Source organism: Gymnoscopelus microlampas, assembly GCF_963454915.1.
Source record: "Gymnoscopelus microlampas genome assembly, chromosome: 4".
Classification (NCBI taxonomy): domain Eukaryota; kingdom Metazoa; phylum Chordata; class Actinopteri; order Myctophiformes; family Myctophidae; genus Gymnoscopelus; species Gymnoscopelus microlampas.
Window position 1 is genome coordinate 56,484,425 of NC_139941.1, and position 17,192 is coordinate 56,501,616.

Consider the following 17,192-nt stretch of genomic DNA (forward strand, 5'->3'; position numbering starts at 1 on the left):
CTGCCTTAAGTGTGTTCATCTTAGGTATTTCTAGAACTATGCTATTTCAATATACCACAAAACCCAGCACCCTGACAGCTGATGTGTTCATTCTATCAGCATTCTATAATAAAACATCAATAAGGTAGGAAGGTTTGTGCTCTTGACAGAAAAGGCTTTACCAAAAGTTACAGCCAGGTGTGAGATGCCAGCAATGAAGTCCAGAGACAATAGAATATCTTTTGCATCCAAAGAGCCAGAACATATCTGTGTCAGTGTGTGAGCCTCCTCTTGTTTCTATAATTCAATAATCATCATTTAATAGTGAGTAGTTGTGGGACAGTGTGCGCTCCAGGTAGAGAGCTGCTCATTGGACAGGAGCCAGCCGGTGATGCCCTGCGTCTCTGGTGGTTCTGAAGTAGACTAGCCTATGGTAGTTTGTCTGTAAACCATCTATACAGTTAGACGTAGAATACGACTCTCATAAATGTATTTTATGATTCTGACATTTTTAATCTACGAGAGTCGTAGCTACTATCCCCCTCATTTCCTACTGGACTTTAAGCTCCTAGCCCGTAGGGTGTCCAAACATGTACAAATGCAAAAATAAAAGGTGCTTACCCTCTGGCCCCAAATGTTAACTCACTCTACAGGGTTCTAATGCAATGTAACAATCCATATTTTTCGATAAAGAAATGTTTTAATCCCGTCTATCTCCCCCCCCCCCCCCCCCCCCTTGTTTACTTCCTGTTTACATTTAGTGTAATTCTGGATGTGCTTCGTCACTACTGACCATTGGGACAGAATCGTCCACAGACGGGATTAAAACACTTATTTATCTAAAAATATGATGCCCTGTGTTTGGATGAGCTCACTGCTCAATGTATCATTTTATTGAGAAATCCAAAGAAGAGCACAGACCGGGTGCTACTGTATATTTTAAGACATTATCATTATTTTCTTTTCAAAATGACAAAGATAAATCTTTAATAAGATATATGTGTCTGTCATCACCAGACTGCTGTTGTTGAGCGCTGTAAATATACAGTCTTGTGATGACAGCTGTGTTTTTACCGTCTTAATACGTTGCTGTGTGGACAGAGATATGTTTGTAAACGGGGCCGTGTAGACGCAGATCTTATCCAAAGGGGAAAAAAAGCTACGTTTATTAAAAAAAATACCCGTGTACGTGTGAAGGAAGCCTGAGTCCCGCCATCATCAACATGGTAAACAAAGGTTTGTCCTTGGCAGTGGTGGAAAAAGTACTCAAATTCTTTACTTAAGTAAAAGTACAAAAGTAGTGGCATCAAAATGTACTTAAAGTACCAAAAGTAAATACTAAAATGTTTGAAAATAGCCTAGGGGTTAATGTATGTTTCATAATGTCATAATGTATATCTGAAAAGTAACTAGTAACTAAAGTTTGCAAATAATTGTAGTGGAGTAAAAGTATAATGTTTGCCTCTGAGATGTAGTGGAGTAGAAGTAGAAGTATTGGAAATGAGAAATACTGGGTTTGGTGTGACCTTGTGGAAGTCAAAGTGAGACAATGTGACACAATGTTTCTCCTTCTTTTATTGATATTCAAACCAAGCAAATGAAACCCACAATCTAACGGCTAAACTTCAAACCATTCATGGTCAGGGGTGCAGATCCCAGGGAGAAAGAGGGGACATGTCTGACACAATAAAGTATTTAGAAATAAATGATATCATTTAAAATACATATTTCAAGGTTTTGTTTTTGCCACCCGTGTGTCCTGATCATCATCAACAACTACCACATAATTACATCCACAAGCTTCATCATCTTCATCATCATCACTTGTCCACAGAGCTGTTAACTAGTTTAATGAGTGAAGTTCAGCCAATATGAACGATAGAAACACAACAGTGGAGCTGAAAAACGGAAAGATAAATAATACTGACCAAGGAATATCTAAACTGTCTGAATTAGACACATATTTAGTAAAGTTTGAACGACCTTTGTTATTGTTGACATTAGTTTGTTTCATATATTGAAAATGGATTTGGTGTTTATTTAATGCTAAATGTCAGACAAACTGTAATCATTGTGAACATTATTAGTTTGTTTAAAATCCAAGCGTTAACTCTATGTTGGTGATATTATTGATGTTCCCTCCAGAAAGTCATTTTTTGTGGTTCCCCCTTAAATTAAGATCTGCTTCCCTGCTCATGATTACATATTGCAAATGATTACATAATTATTACATATAAATCATTACTTAACATAAATGATTGCATGTCATCAGTGTTTCCCATTCATTTCCTAGACTATGGCAGCCCACCATTGTCTAATTTGGGTGGACCCATCACCTCAGACCCCTAGAGGGTCTAGGTCCACCCATCACCTCAGACCCCTAGAGGGTCTAGGTCCACCCATCACCTCAGACCCCTAGAGGGTCTAGGTCCACCCATCACCTCAGACCATCCTAGAGGATCAGGTCCACCCATCACAGGGACTGATGTCATAATGATCGTAACACATTAATTATCACACATTATAATGATTACATAATAAATGACTTTAACCTCACTAAAACTATGTCTACAAACCTAACCTTAACCCTAACCTCACCTCAAAACCACGTCGACCTGGGCGAAAAAGACTCAACAAGTCTCCACACTAATTATCGTTAGCCTTGGCTAGCCAATTAGCATTTTTAATTGTTTAAAAGACACATCTGTGAAAAAGGTTGATGATGTCATCATTGTGCTGCTGTTATGATTATTTAAAAGGTTGATGATGTAATCATTATGCTGCTGTTATGATTATTTAAAAGGTTGATGATGTCATCATTGTGCTGCTGTTATGATTATTTAAAAGGTTGATGATGTCATCATTATGCGGCTGTTATGAGTATTTAAAAGCTGAATGGACACACATGTATTGCCTCCTCTCTCCACCAGGGATGACTCACTGCTTCTCTGAAAACACACCCAGGTGTTCTGTGAAAAGACAATAAAGCAATAAGAATCAGAATGTATTAACTGTGTGAACATGTTAACACTTTAGAATAACCCTACCTTATAATAGTGAATTAATCATTCCCAAATTATTAGTTAATTCGTTATTCATGACTTGTTAAATGTTTGTTAGTGGTTAATGATTTAATGATTTAAAACTATGCTATAAATAGTTAATAGATCATGAACAAGTTATTAGTAAACTAGTTAAAAACCTAACCTCCCAGCAGCCTCCCTGCAACTACAGTAACCATCAAAGTAGAAACAACTCAGTCCATTCAAACAACATTTGACCAATACTTTGTCAATAGTGTATCTTAGTAGGAAGAGCAGCTCAGTTGGTAGAACACTCTCCTTTGGACCACAAGGTTCTGTCTTTGATCCTGATAGTGATGGAAAATGATCAGTGTTTTCAATTAACTGAATCATTGGGTTCAGTTCACTGAAATGTTGTGTTCAATTAGATACCAGCTACCTGAATGAGATAAAATGTTCATTAGTTTGTCAGAAAACCACCAAAACACAAGTTGGATGACCTCTACTCGTTAATTCTGCTAGTTTAATCAAATATGCAAATTATGCCATTAACTATGCGCAATACAAAAATGACCCAAGCAGAAATGGATTCTACGCGAAAAATCATATGAGGAACAACTGAGAGAAGTTAGATACACCCGGTAATCAAGTTGTTATAGCTTTTGCCCTGTCTAAATGTACTGAATCATTGGGTCCTGATAGTGATGGAAAGAATTGAAAATAATTAAAAAGAAAGAGGGAGTGAACCTGGGTGTGTGGGAGGAGTCTAAAGATCATCATTGGTTGTCGGCACCAGAATACGACCTGATAGAAGAAGAAGAAGAGAGACAGTTAAAACAGACACACAAATAAATCCTATGTACTGTATTGTGTGTATTTCTCTATAAAATGCATAAATATACACACAACACAACACAATAACACAATAACACAACAACACAACAACATTTGGGTTCAGTCATCAGGGTCACATGTTGCATCAGAACTAATGTGAACATTTGACTCTTATTTAGGACTAAATGTAACATTGATGTATTAAAGCTAAATGTGACAACATAGAACACACTTTGACCTCTAACTAGGTCGTCTAAACTGGTCTAAACCGGTTAAGGTTCTAAACCAATATAAACCAGTTTAGGTTGTGGCTACATGTTTGTTTGCATTTCTGTGAGGGTTCCACATGTCATGTGATCCTCTGTTGATCTGACCTCATTTCTTCCACTGGTAGTATAATAATTAATGAAACATGTTAATTAAATATTTTAATTAAATATGTTAATTAAACATGTTAATCACCTCGTTTCTTCCACTGGAAGTAGATGAATCCAGACAGGAACAAGACCAGACCCAGAACCAGACCTGATGCTCCCATGGCCACCTTGTTCTTCACTGACTCTGGCATGGAGAAATCTGACAATACAAATATTATATTAATTATATGATATATTATTACAGTGGATTAAAACACCTGGTTCCTCACTGACTCTGACATGGAATCATCTGACAATACAAATATCATATCACATATCATACTCTAGTCACAGAGACCTACCCCCCCCCCCCCCCCCCCCAAATCCAACCCTTCATGCTGAGTGCCAAGCAGGGGGTCCTACTTTGATAGTCCTTGAACCGGCCGGGGATCAAACCCCGGCTTCGCAATCCTAGGGCAGACACTCAATTACCATTTATGTTAATGCAGCATTTATATAAGACCAGTTCCATCTCTCAGGACTGTTCTCATACTTTACAGTCACTCTTAGCCCCTTCACTCCAGCAACTTCTGACCATGATGTGGAAATTCTATGAATTCTATAAATTCTATGAATTCTATGAATTCTATAAATGCTATACATTCTATACATTCTATACATTCTATAAATTCTATAAATGTCTTTGTATCTGCAGCCATTAGTAAACACAGATGATGTACCTCATCTAGATGTGACACTTAAGCTCTAAGTAGGTGAGGCTCTTGTCATGACCTTCTTATTAGAATGGTTACTTTTTTAGGATGTTTTAATGTATTTGTATTGATTTTTATTTCTGATGTCGGTATTATTATTGTCTTGTTTTTAATTGGCGTGCTGTTTCCTTTCTGTAAAACAAATGTACCTTCAGATACAAAAAGAGAAGAATGCTGGAACCCTTAAAAGTGTAACACATTACACTAATTACACTATATTATAGTATAGAGTACAGTAGATTACAGTATATTATAGTATAGAGTACAGTAGATTACAGTAGATTACAGTAACTGACCCCAGTCCATCTTGATAGGCGCGGTCAGGCTGGGATGTTCCACCATGCATGTGATCTTCTCTCCTGATCTGTAACACACACACACACACACACACACACACACACACACACACACACACACACACACACACACATCAGTACCTACGCACAGTGTGTGTCTTCTGCGCCTAAAATAATGGTGTGTCCTCAAGTAGAATGTGTGTCCATGTGGATCTGCTCAGAGCTGAAGCGGCCCCTCCTCCCCGCCCGGTCTGGCAGTGAGTGAGCAGCTGTTAATTAGCACTAACATTAGGACAGATTGTGAAAGTAGCCGATCTACACGCTGAAACACACCGCGATTCAACACATTGATCCGTTGATTCATATTTATTTTTTTGGGAAAAAGAACTTGGACTATTTTTGTGTAGGAGCGTGAATGCCCCGCTGGGCTCTCCTCCGCTCTAGTGTTTATTTTGTATTCCACTATTCCCTCCCCAATGCAGGAAAAATAGGAAGGCAATTCCTATTTCCTATAGGCACGTAATAGCGTATTCCTGTGTGTGTATTCATGTATAACACGCTCGCGCACGGGTCTCTGTGTGCATTCGTCATGCTTGCACGATGACGAGCTTGCTGTGTGGTTGTGTCTGGAGTGGACTGGTGATAAACATGGTCGGGACTCGGAGGAATTGTTGTTACACTACCTCTACTGGTAGTACCAGTAGAGGTGTGTATTTCTATGTATAGGTGTCTGTTAGGTGTGTACCTGGGTGTGTACTCCAGGTAGGAGTGGTACTGGTAGTACAAGTAAGACGCGCGAACGCTGGAAGCGAACGCAGTTCTATATTTCAGCCACACTGTAGTAGTGAACTCTGGCGCACTCTAGCGGCTGCACACAGGTAGTGCAGCTGCTATATTTCAGTCACGGAGTTTTGAGTCACATGGGGACGCGAGCCAATGAGAGCGTGAGTGACATGGGGGCGCGGCTGCACACATATTGCACACAGACAGACACACAAGCCGAGCCGAGTTACATAGTAGGCTCCACTTGGGCGGAGACGCGGCTTCGCCGCGCCTCCTTCCGCGTTCGCAACCAGTAGAGGTGTGTATTTCTATGTATAGGTGTCTGTTAGGTGTGTACCTGGGTGTGTACTCCAGGTAGGAGTGGTACTGGTAGTACCAGTCTCCATCAGACACATCGGCATAGGAGAGACCAGAGGTCAAAGGTTCTTGACCTCTCCACCAGGTCACCAGGATCACTTTAGGATAGAAGTCGTAGCTGCTGCACCTCAGCATGTGAGTGTGTTCACCACGACGAGGGGGAGTCTCTGACTTCAGTCTCACTTTGGGCTCCACTCCTAAAAAAGATGATTATTATTATCATTACAAGTCAGAGGAACCTGTCATTATCATTAATAATTGTATATCATCCAAATGAGATCCAACTGATCCAGAAAGCTGGGGGGGGGGGGTAAAGCTAGAGAGCGGCGAAGCAAGTCAGTTTTATCAAACCAAGTGACTTCCATAGGGAATGAATTGAAAAACACCCTGGACAACGTCCCACACGTCCTAGACTCTTCTCTTTTCTCTAAAACACACTGGACAACGCTCACACGTCCTAGACTCTTCTCCCTTCTCTAAAACTCCCTGGACAACGCTCCACACGTCCTAGACTCTTCTCCCTTCTCTAAAACACCCTGGACAACACTCTAAAACACCCTGGACAACACTCCACACGTCCTAGACTCTTCTCCCTTCTCTAAAACACCCTGGACAACACTCCACACGTCCTAGACTCTTCTCTCTTCTCTAAAACACCCTGGACAACACTCCACACGTCCTAGACTCTTCTCCCTTCTCTAAAACACCCTGGACAACACTCCACACGTCCTAGACTCTTCTCTCTTCTCTAAAACACCCTGGACAACACTCCACACGTCCTAGACTCTTCTCTCTTCTCTAAAACACCCTGGACAAGTGCTTTACATGAACAAAAATAAACCAAGCAATAGCATTTCATGAAAATAGTAGAAACAAACAAAACAACACAACACACCACACATAATCCTGTAAAATATTACTAAAGTGATTAAAAACATACAGAACGAACTAAAGACAATAATTAAATATAAAATCAGGGTAAATGAAGTGTATAGAGGTGTGTTTTAGCCTGCATGGTTCTTTTTAAAGTTCATTTAAAAACAGTAATCCTGGTGTCTCTATTTTAGGAAGGTCATTATATGTAGGTGAAAACACTCAGAAATAGATCTATATGTTTCATTTATACTCTGTGTACGATGGTGACACCACATGTTGTGAGCTTGTAGATCTGCTATTTCCACTGTGTGACAGCGTGTTAGGATACAGTATACATCAAGAGGATCTGAAATGTTTCTCAGAATATTAACCCATTCAATCCGGGAACGCATCTGTGTCATTTAAGATTTATTTGGCTATTCAGATCTACATGAAAAAATAGCAGATCTACAAGCTCATAGCGTGGCACAGAGTGCCGCAGAGCTTGTAATCTGCTATTTTTTCAAAAATCGTGACAATATGTGTAACTCTTTAGATATATATATTTTTAAAGCAAACATTTGTCAAATATGTTGTTCCAGGGACCCCCAGAAGCAAATATTTGAGTTACAAATGTTCCCTTTAGAATCTATACATTCAAGATTTGCTCAAATTTTCAATGACAGAGATGCGTTCTGGGATTGAATGGGTTAAGGAATGTTTTTTTGTTTTTTTTAAAGAGGGATAGGGAAATGGGGAGAGAGATGGGGGGGGTGACACGCAGTAAAGGTCGTCGGGAACGGGAGTCGAACCCGCGACACGCTGTCAGGCTGGCATTGCCAGCCGTCACGCTACGGCCCAGACCAAGGGATGTTTTATAATCATTATCAGATCAATATTAACACCATTAATCATCTCTGAATAGAATGATTTATTATGATGTCATGTTATAGTTTATGAGGTGATGAGTGTTGAGTGCTGCTCTGAGATCAGCTCACCTCTCTTGTTCAGAACAGAGGAGTAGTAGAGCTCAATGTTGGGTTTGCAGAATGCCTCTCGTTGTGCTCTCACATCAGCCAGTAGTGTAGGATCTTTATTCATGCGCTCTGCGTTCTTCACACCAAACTCAGTGTATCCAACAAACTGATCTACTCTACTGTCCCACCTGAGGATCTCATCACCATCGAAATTCGCTGAGTATATGTACTGTATGTCCTTCAGCTCACTGGAGTTAAACACACAGCGGCCAGCCGTATAGAACACATATCCATCTGGAAATAGACAATTAAAAATGTTCAGTTTTATTATCATCTGTATAATATCAACACTAGGCTAACTGCCCCCAACCGGCCTTGTGTGTGTGTGTGTGTGTGTGTGTGTGTGTGTGTGTGTGTGTGTGTGTGTGTGTGTGTGTGTGTGAGAGCCACAGCCACAGAGTAATAGGAGGCGGGGCTATAGCAGCCAGCGGTGGAAAAAAGTACTCAAATGTTTTACTTAAGTAAAAGTATCAATTCTGCAACATAGAAATACTCTGTTACGAGTAAAAGTCCAGAATTCAAAATGTACTTGAGTAAAAGTACAAAAGTATTGGAATGAAAATATACTTTAAGTACCAAAAGTAAAAGTACTCATTGTGCAGAATGTCCCTTTCAAGTTTTCAAATGTATGAAAATCCTTTGAAAATAGCAGATCTACAAGCTCACAATGCGTCGCATCACGACACATTGGTGTGCACTAGGTGCCTCGCTATGAGCTTGTAGATCTGCTATTTTGAACAGCCAGAGAAATCTAAAATGACAGATATGTGTTCCTGGATTGAATGGGTTAAACATTTTCATTCATGTTAAATTATATTCAACCGTTTTAGTTAATAACTATTGTGTTCATAGTATTCATGTACCTTTCACTGGTGGTTTCTTCAAGGCAGTGCGAACGGTGTCCAGCTGGGCTTTGCAGTAGTGCTGCTTACCCACAGCTACTGCATAACCTCCTGGGGCGGTGATATGATCTACAAAGGGAGGCTGAGGCTCCACCCCCTTCCCTTTGTTGTAGTCTGCATAGAACACCACTTCACCATCCAGTGACATCATCCACTCTTTATATGAGTCTTTAACTGTGTCTGAACAGCCAAGGAGATCAATGTGCTCATGGAACACTGGAAATAAAACAAAGATGACATTAAATACACATAACAATCATCATCATCATCATCATCCTCATCATCATCATGTTAAACAGTCATGTTTGGTTCTAAAGGTGAATATTAGAAGTATCTTCCTGTCAAACATTTTATTCAACAGATTTAAATGTTTTTATAATATTATGAAACAGATTCATAATGATTTATTTCAGGATGTGAACATAACATTATATAATATAATGTAATATAATATACAGTGGTGGAAAAAGTACTCACACTTTTTTACTTAAGTAAAAGTATCAATACTGCCATGTAGAAATGCTCTGTATATCTCCAGAATTTTAAATTTACTTGAGTAAAAGTACAAAAGTATTGGTATCAAAATGTACTTAAAGTACCAAAAGTTTAAAGTACTCATTATGCAGAATGTCCCATTTCACAAGTTTTCAAATATAAAAATCTTTTGAAAATAGCAGATCTACAAGCTCACAATGCGTCGCAATGCGACGCATTGTGAGCTTGTAGATCTGCTATTTTCTAATGGTCTAAATGTATATAGGGCTGAAAGGCTGAAAGTTTTCAAATAATCGTAGTGTAGTAAAAGTATGATATTTGCCTCTGAAATGCAGTGGAGTGGAAGTTAAAATACTGAAAATTGAAGTACTCCAGTAAAGTAAAAATACCGCAAGATTGTACTTAAGTAAAGTACTTGAGTATGTACTTAGTTACTTTACACCACTGATAATATAATATAATGAAAGGTAAGAATCAGCATGTGTGTGTGTGTGTGTGTGTGTGTGTGTGTGTGTGTGTGTGTGTGTGTGTGTGTGTGTGTGTGTGTGTGCGTGTGCGTGTGCGTGTGTGTGCGCGTGCGTGTGTGTGTGTTGTTAGTGTGTTTTGTTCATAAGTCAGGTTGCACAGTGTAAAATAATTGATCCAAAGTCTGTTGGTTCGGGCCTTGAGGCTGAGCTACCGCTTACTAATGTTATTATAAATAATAACACTATGAATAAACTGTATGTATATTTGATATATCAATATATTAGTATGTTATTCAGTATATAATCAACAGACATAATGTTTTATTTATCTTAATAACAATATAGATATATATTTAATTCATCAAAATATATATAAATAATGTATGTATAACAATATAAATATACTGTAATGTACTTAATAATTAATAATTAATAATTAATTAATAAAATAATAATAAAATTAATGTAATGTAGGGGCGGCAGTGGCTCAGGGGTAGAGTGGCCGGGTAGAGGGAACTGGAAAACCGCAAGGTTCCCAGTTCGATCCCGGGCTGGGGCGCTCCCCTAGAGTTAGTGCCGAAGTGTCCTTGAGCAAGACGCTGAACCCCTAATTGCTCCCGATGAGCAGGTTGGTGCCTTGCATGGTTTCCTCCGCCATCGGTGTATGAATGTGTGTGTGAATGGGTTAATGGCACAATCAATGTAAAGTGCTTCGGATAGAAGCGCTATATAAATGCACCATTTACCATTTACTTACTTCCTGGGATCGCTTTGACATGAAGTACAGAGGAGAGGATGAGGAGGGTGGCTGTAATCTTCATCATCACTGATCAGAACTGAACTGAATTTAATAGATGAGAATAAACAGATGAGAATAAACATAAGAGAATAAACAGATGAGAATAAATAGATGAGAATAAACAGATGAGAATAAACATAAGAGAATAAACAGATGAGAATAAACAGAAGAGACTTGAGTACATGTATTTAGTTACTTTCCACCACTGCTTGTGAACATCTATAATCATGCACTTTATCTGACAACGCATCCTGTACTACTTGAAAGCAATACTGCACTTTATACACAACCAGGTGAAAGTGGCTGACAGTTCTTGCCGGAACTGACACATGCGCACGCAGCGCGCGTGCATGTGCCGTGATGGTGAGCGCATAACTTTCTACTGTACTTCTACTGTAGAAGTACCCAGGTAGCCTAGTTGAAACTACTTCACGCTATTGGGATGAAAGCAGCAGCTTATAAGGAACGGGGGGAGAAAAAAAAAAGTCAGACAAAAAGTGGGGTGAAATCACGGATCTGTGAGAGTGAGGGAGTCCCGTCGTACGCACAATGAATGGTCATGACGCCCTGTATGTTAATCTGACGTTAGTAGATTATGTTTTCTTCTTGAACATGGCCATGGGTCTGTGGCAGGTTATTTAATATGGGATTTTCACAGCTGCCTTTGACTTTTTCTTAATGGAACGGCGTTCCGGGACCAAATCTTTTACCGGCACGCCGTTCCGGACAGTTCCGGCCCACTTTCACCACTGTACACAACTCACTTTAGTATACACATGTGACCCACCATGACACAGAGCCTGTTATTGTTAATGTTTTCATTTTAGTTTTTTCATGTTATATGAAAGCAGGAATCATAACTACACATTGACATGTTGTCATGTCATATGAAAGCAGGAATCATAACTACACATTGACATGTTGGTTGTACAGTTTGACCCACCAGTTTAGGAGATATGGCTTATAGAGTGATGTGTAGCAGAGATACAGAGAGCTGAATAAACAGAACCTGAAAGGTTCACTTCTGTGATCTGTGACATTTTAACACCTATCCCAGAATGCATTGCTTGAAAGGTGGGGGTCTGAGAGGGCCCAGGTAGATGACTATTACAGCCACCACAATCTGATGGATAAAAGTAGGTGTGGCCACTTTAATGGCCAGGAGAAATTCTTTACTAAAAACTAATGGTTGGAATGGATTCAGGACCCCTGAAAACCTATAATTAGACATCCCACAAGTTCATTTTGGCCACATTTAATTGTTCCAGGTTTTTTTCCAGGCCCTCCGGGTACCCCAACTTTGATTGGCTCCCACAAAGTATCCCAAGGGAGTTGGGTGTTTGTAGACACCTTTATGAACATGTTTGTGAAGAAAGCTAGTGGCAAGCATTTATTTTACAGATTGGTCAGACATTAGGCTAACTTTCCCTAACTAATTATCTAACCCAGTGCACAATACTACTAATAATAAAAATAACACATTTAGCTCCTACTAGTGTTGTTAGGTAGAGTAAACCTGACTCTACAACTACCAGAAGGGCCCTGATCATATGGGCTTAAATGACACAACACACTGTCTGTCTGTCTGTCTGTCTGTCTGTCTGTCTGTCTGTCTGTCTGTCTGTGTGTGTGTGTGTGTGTGTGTGTGTGTGTGTGTGTGTGTGTGTGTGTGTGTGTGTGTGTGTGTGTGTGTGTGTGTGTGTGTGTGTGTGTGTGTGTGTGTGTGTGTGTGTGTGTGTGTGTGTGTGTGTGTGTGTGTGTGTGTGTGTGTGTATGTGTGTGTGTGTGTGTGTGTTCAGCGTCGCTGGTAAAATGCTGTTCATGTTCATTAAACATCAATCTAAGCCTCATTACATCTCACTGCTGAAACCATCAAATGTCTTTAAAAACACACTGGTCATGTGATCAAAGTGTCACATGAGAGGTGTGTGTGTGTGTGTGTGTGTGTGTGTGTGTGTGTGTGTGTGTGTGTGTGTGTGTGTGTGTGTGTGTGTGTGTGTGTGTGCGTGTATGAATAAACTGTATGTATATTTTATACATCAATATAAACAGTACGTTATTCAGTAGCCTATATAATCAACAGACATAATGTTTATTTAGATTAATAACAATATAGATATATATTTCATTTATCAAAAGATACATATAATGTATGTATAACAATATAAATATACTGTATGTTTTAATAATATAAATATAACAATATAAATATACTATAATATATTACACATCAGAATAAACAGATCAGAATAAACACATGTTTACCTCAAGAGAAGTTCTGGAGTCTGAAAGAGAATGAAGCCGACTCGTTTTATAGTTTAGAAGAATCAGCCAATCAGATTAAAGATATGATGTTACATCATCTGTTTCCAGAAAGACGACAGAGTGTATTGTTGCATATAATCATGTATATAGCTGCTGCTTATGAACCTTATGTCTCCTTATGTACACACTGTACCTTATGCACCTTATGTCTCCTTATGTACACACTGTACCTTATGCACCTTATGTCTAACCTCATGTACATACTGTACCTTATGCACCTTATGTCTAACCCAGGGGTCATCAATATGTCCGTACACGGACAAATGTGTCCGTGTCAAATTCTTCATTTACACACCATTATAATGTTCTTATTTTAATCATAAGACCCAATTACTGAATGTCAAGTCTCTGGGTTTTCTTCAGAATATGTTTGGCTCTGATTTACTACGACACTATATATGACACATTAGGAGTCCTACTAGTGATTCTCAAATGTTTTATTTGCAAGGACCCCCATAACTCTGAGAGTGTACAAATGGAACCAAATGGACCCGTAAATATCTGGTCACTTCAGAAGAGAAAACCCAAATAAAATGCTCTCCACTCCACTGGTCTACTCTGCACATATGTATTATTATGCAGGGTGACAAGGGGGTGTGGTCTCTGAAGACCATATTCACACGGCGGCCATTTTATTATTAAGTTAATGAAATACCACCCCGTTTCTTCAATGCAAAATGACAAAATGGCCGCCATGTGAATATGCTCTATTATTTCCAATTCCATAGTGTAAAATAATACCAGTCAGAGTTCCATAGTTTTTGTGTCCATCCCCTCCCCACCCCCCTTGTGACAAAGTCTTGCCCCCCCTCCTGCAGAGGCTAAAATTGTGTGTGTGTGTGTGTGTGTGTGTGTGTGTGTGTGTGTGTGTGTGTGTGTGTGTGTGTGTGTGTGTGTGTGTGTGTGTGTGTGTGTGTGTGTGTGTGTGTGTGTGTGTGTGTGTGTGTGTGTGTGTGTGTGTGTGCGTGCGTGTGTGGTTAAACCACTGAGGCTTCTGACTGGGAACTTGAATTTCACTTCCTGATTCACTCAGCAACCAATCAGAATTATTCTTTTATGAAACATCACCTGTTACTATAGAGACATGTTGAACAACCTGAGAGACAGACAGAGTGAGTGAGCGAGTGAGTGAGTGAGTCAGTGAGTGAGTGAGTGAGTGAGCGAGTGAGTGAGTGAGTGAGCGAGTGAGTCAGTGAGTGAGTGAGTGAGTGAGCGAGTGAGTGAGTGAGTGAGTGAGCGAGTCAGTGAGTGAGTGAGTGAGTGAGCGAGTGAGTGAGCGAGTGAGTGAGTGAGTGAGTGAGCGAGTGAGTGAGTGAGTGAGTGAGTGAGTGAGTGAGTGAGTGAGTGAGTGAGTGAGTGAGTGAGTGAGCGAGCGAGCGAGCGAGAGTGAGCGAGCGAGCGAGCGAGCGAGCGAGCGAGCGAGTGAGCGAGCGAGTGAGTGAGCGAGTGAGTGAGCGAGCGAGTGAGTGAGCGAGCGAGTGAGTGAGTGAGTGAGTGAGTCCACATCAGTCCAGAAATCCTTTAGACATTTCTATGCATCCAGTAGAATGAATGGTTATCAAAGTGAAAGTGTCAGTTATTAAGTCAGAGATGAGACGTACGGCATGGATTTATACTCAGAGGGCATTTCACTGCATTCAAGTTCAGGAGAGTTTGGAAAGGCAATTGTTTTGAACGCTGCCTTTAGGTACCACATGGAAAGCACTAAAGCAGGCGTTTACATTTCTTTCACCATTTAGTAAATATCTGGAGAGAGAGAGAGAGCACTTTTAGCAGATGGATAAAGGGGCGCGGTCTTGAGCCCCCTTTAACCCATTTTGGGCGGGAACCCCATATTTAAAGTTTTTCAGAAAACTTAGGTCAGGATTTAGAAGGTGTTTTTAGAATCGGTCTCAGGTCTAAATGGCTTAAAGGAGTAGTTCACCCAAAAAAGTACTTATTTTCTATCAATTACACCCCATGAAGCCTTGAATTCATGGAGATTTATTTGTTTTTGTCTCATTCCTGAGTCAATCATTTGATTACCGGTGGTCTCTCCGGTAGGAGACACAAATTCTCCTACCGGATACATTAGCATCTTTCCACCGGTCATCATATTATTGGCTCCATGAATTCAAGGATAGCAGATCTACAAGCTCACAACGTGTCGTTGTGAGCTGCAATTTTCACTACTTTTGGGGTGACACTCTTGTATGTTGAAGTAGAGCAGGGGTCTTCAACGTTTTCAGCCCAAGGACCCCCTAGTAGAGAGAGAGACGAAGCAGGGACCCCTTAGCTGAGAGAGAGACGAAGCAGGGACCCCCATACATTGCATACAATTGTGTTGCAGATTAAACTTTTCAATAGATTTCATAGATAGCTTCATCGACTATCATCAGTGTTGTGTAAATTAATATGTTTTGTTCATTTCAGACATTTAACCACTTAAACCTTTAATAGTTGGTACTTGATTTTATTATTTTTCCCTCTACGCTAAACCCCTTTGCCGAAAATAGCAGATCTACAAGCTCACATCACACACTTGTAGATCTGCTATTTTCAGCTAATGTTCATCAGAATAGAGGTGCTAGGGTTCAAGTGGTTAAAATGTAAAAAAAAAAATCCTATCACAAAGATTTGGCGGACCCCCTGGAGTAGCTCTGAGGACCCCCTAGGGGTCCCGGACCCCCTGTTGAAGACCCCTGAAGTAGAGCATTAATTTAGGAAAAAGAAAACACTTGAACATTTTAAATATGGAGATACAAGTTATTATAATAAACATGTTACAGCTTTGTGAAATAATAAGACCCACTCTTCAGTTATTATTGACACACACACACACACACACACACACACACACACACACACACACACACACACACACACACACACACACACACACACACACACACACACACACACACACACACACACTGTGACGGCCCGAAATGGTCCGCGAGCCTACTGTGGGAAGTGTGGAGGACGAGGAAGTCAGACCCTCGTCACTCACAGTGTTTGTACCGTATCGTTTTAGACCGTAAACAAGTGTTCGTAGCCCTCCGTGAAGTGGACGTTAATCCCACGACAGAAGGAGACACTAACCCCACAATCTGACCCTGAACAACGTGTGATTCCCCACATTCTGGCCGTTCCTGCTGGAACAACAAACACATGGTTTGTTGACACTGACACGCAGGGAAACGTTCCAGATCACCTCCACTGCGGCGCTGCCTGCCTTACTGGTATTTCATTTGTCCTTTGAGCTCATAGACCTACTCTTGTTTTGGGGAGAGTGAACTTTATTATGATTTGTTTGTTTATTATTTGGGGAATCTAAAAAGCTGCTGATCTACTCGGTGAAGTGGAATGAACATTAAAGGGATATTTCACTTTCAAAAAAACTTTGGGTCATTTTATCGTCTACTCAGGCTTTTGTGAACCCCCCAGGCAGTTTTTAAGTTGCTCGATTCAATATAATATTTGATATACATTTTATCAGACACGCCCCTAGCCCCTTTCGGGACCCTGTTTACCTTTTTTGTATTTGGGAAGGTGGTATCCAGGGTCCCTTGTCGCTCAAAGCACTCTCTCTTAAAGTCGCGGGTACCACTGTCTCGTCTCGGGCTAATAGCTCGTCGCTTAGAAGTTGCAGAGATTTCTCAAAGGTACCAAAAAAAGCAATACTAACGCGCGTTTAATCTGCATTAATGCGCTCGGATCGGTGATGCCGTTTAACATTTTAAATAATTTAGTAAAGCTTAATTTCCTCTCTCACATTCTGCTCCACTTCCCATGTCCCGCCTCCCCGCGGTGACTGACAAGCTGCGCGTCCTACGCATACCTCTATGGTCCTACGGTACTGCCTCTGATTGGGGAGCTCCTACATGCTTGCATGACAATCACAACGCGGGGAGGCGGGACATGGGAAGTGG

The 17,192-nt window shown here is 40.4% G+C and overlaps 1 protein-coding gene across 1 annotated transcript; it reads right to left on the bottom strand.

Moving 5' to 3' along the window:
- Window positions 1–1,550: 1,550 nt before the first annotated feature.
- LOC311044509 (H-2 class II histocompatibility antigen, E-S beta chain-like) lies at window positions 1,551–11,003 on the bottom strand. The gene is made up of 8 exons (XM_084056149.1): window positions 10,915–11,003; window positions 9,157–9,411; window positions 8,255–8,527; window positions 6,382–6,598; window positions 5,262–5,329; window positions 4,299–4,412; window positions 3,750–3,806; window positions 1,551–2,948 (listed from the first exon to the last, which is right to left on the bottom strand). The coding sequence occupies exons 1-7, from the start codon at window positions 10,979–10,981 to the stop codon at window positions 3,769–3,771; spliced, it is 1,032 nt and encodes a 343-aa protein (XP_083912275.1). The 5' UTR covers window positions 10,982–11,003; the 3' UTR covers window positions 1,551–2,948; window positions 3,750–3,768.
- Between the last annotated feature and the right edge of the window lie 6,189 nt (window positions 11,004–17,192).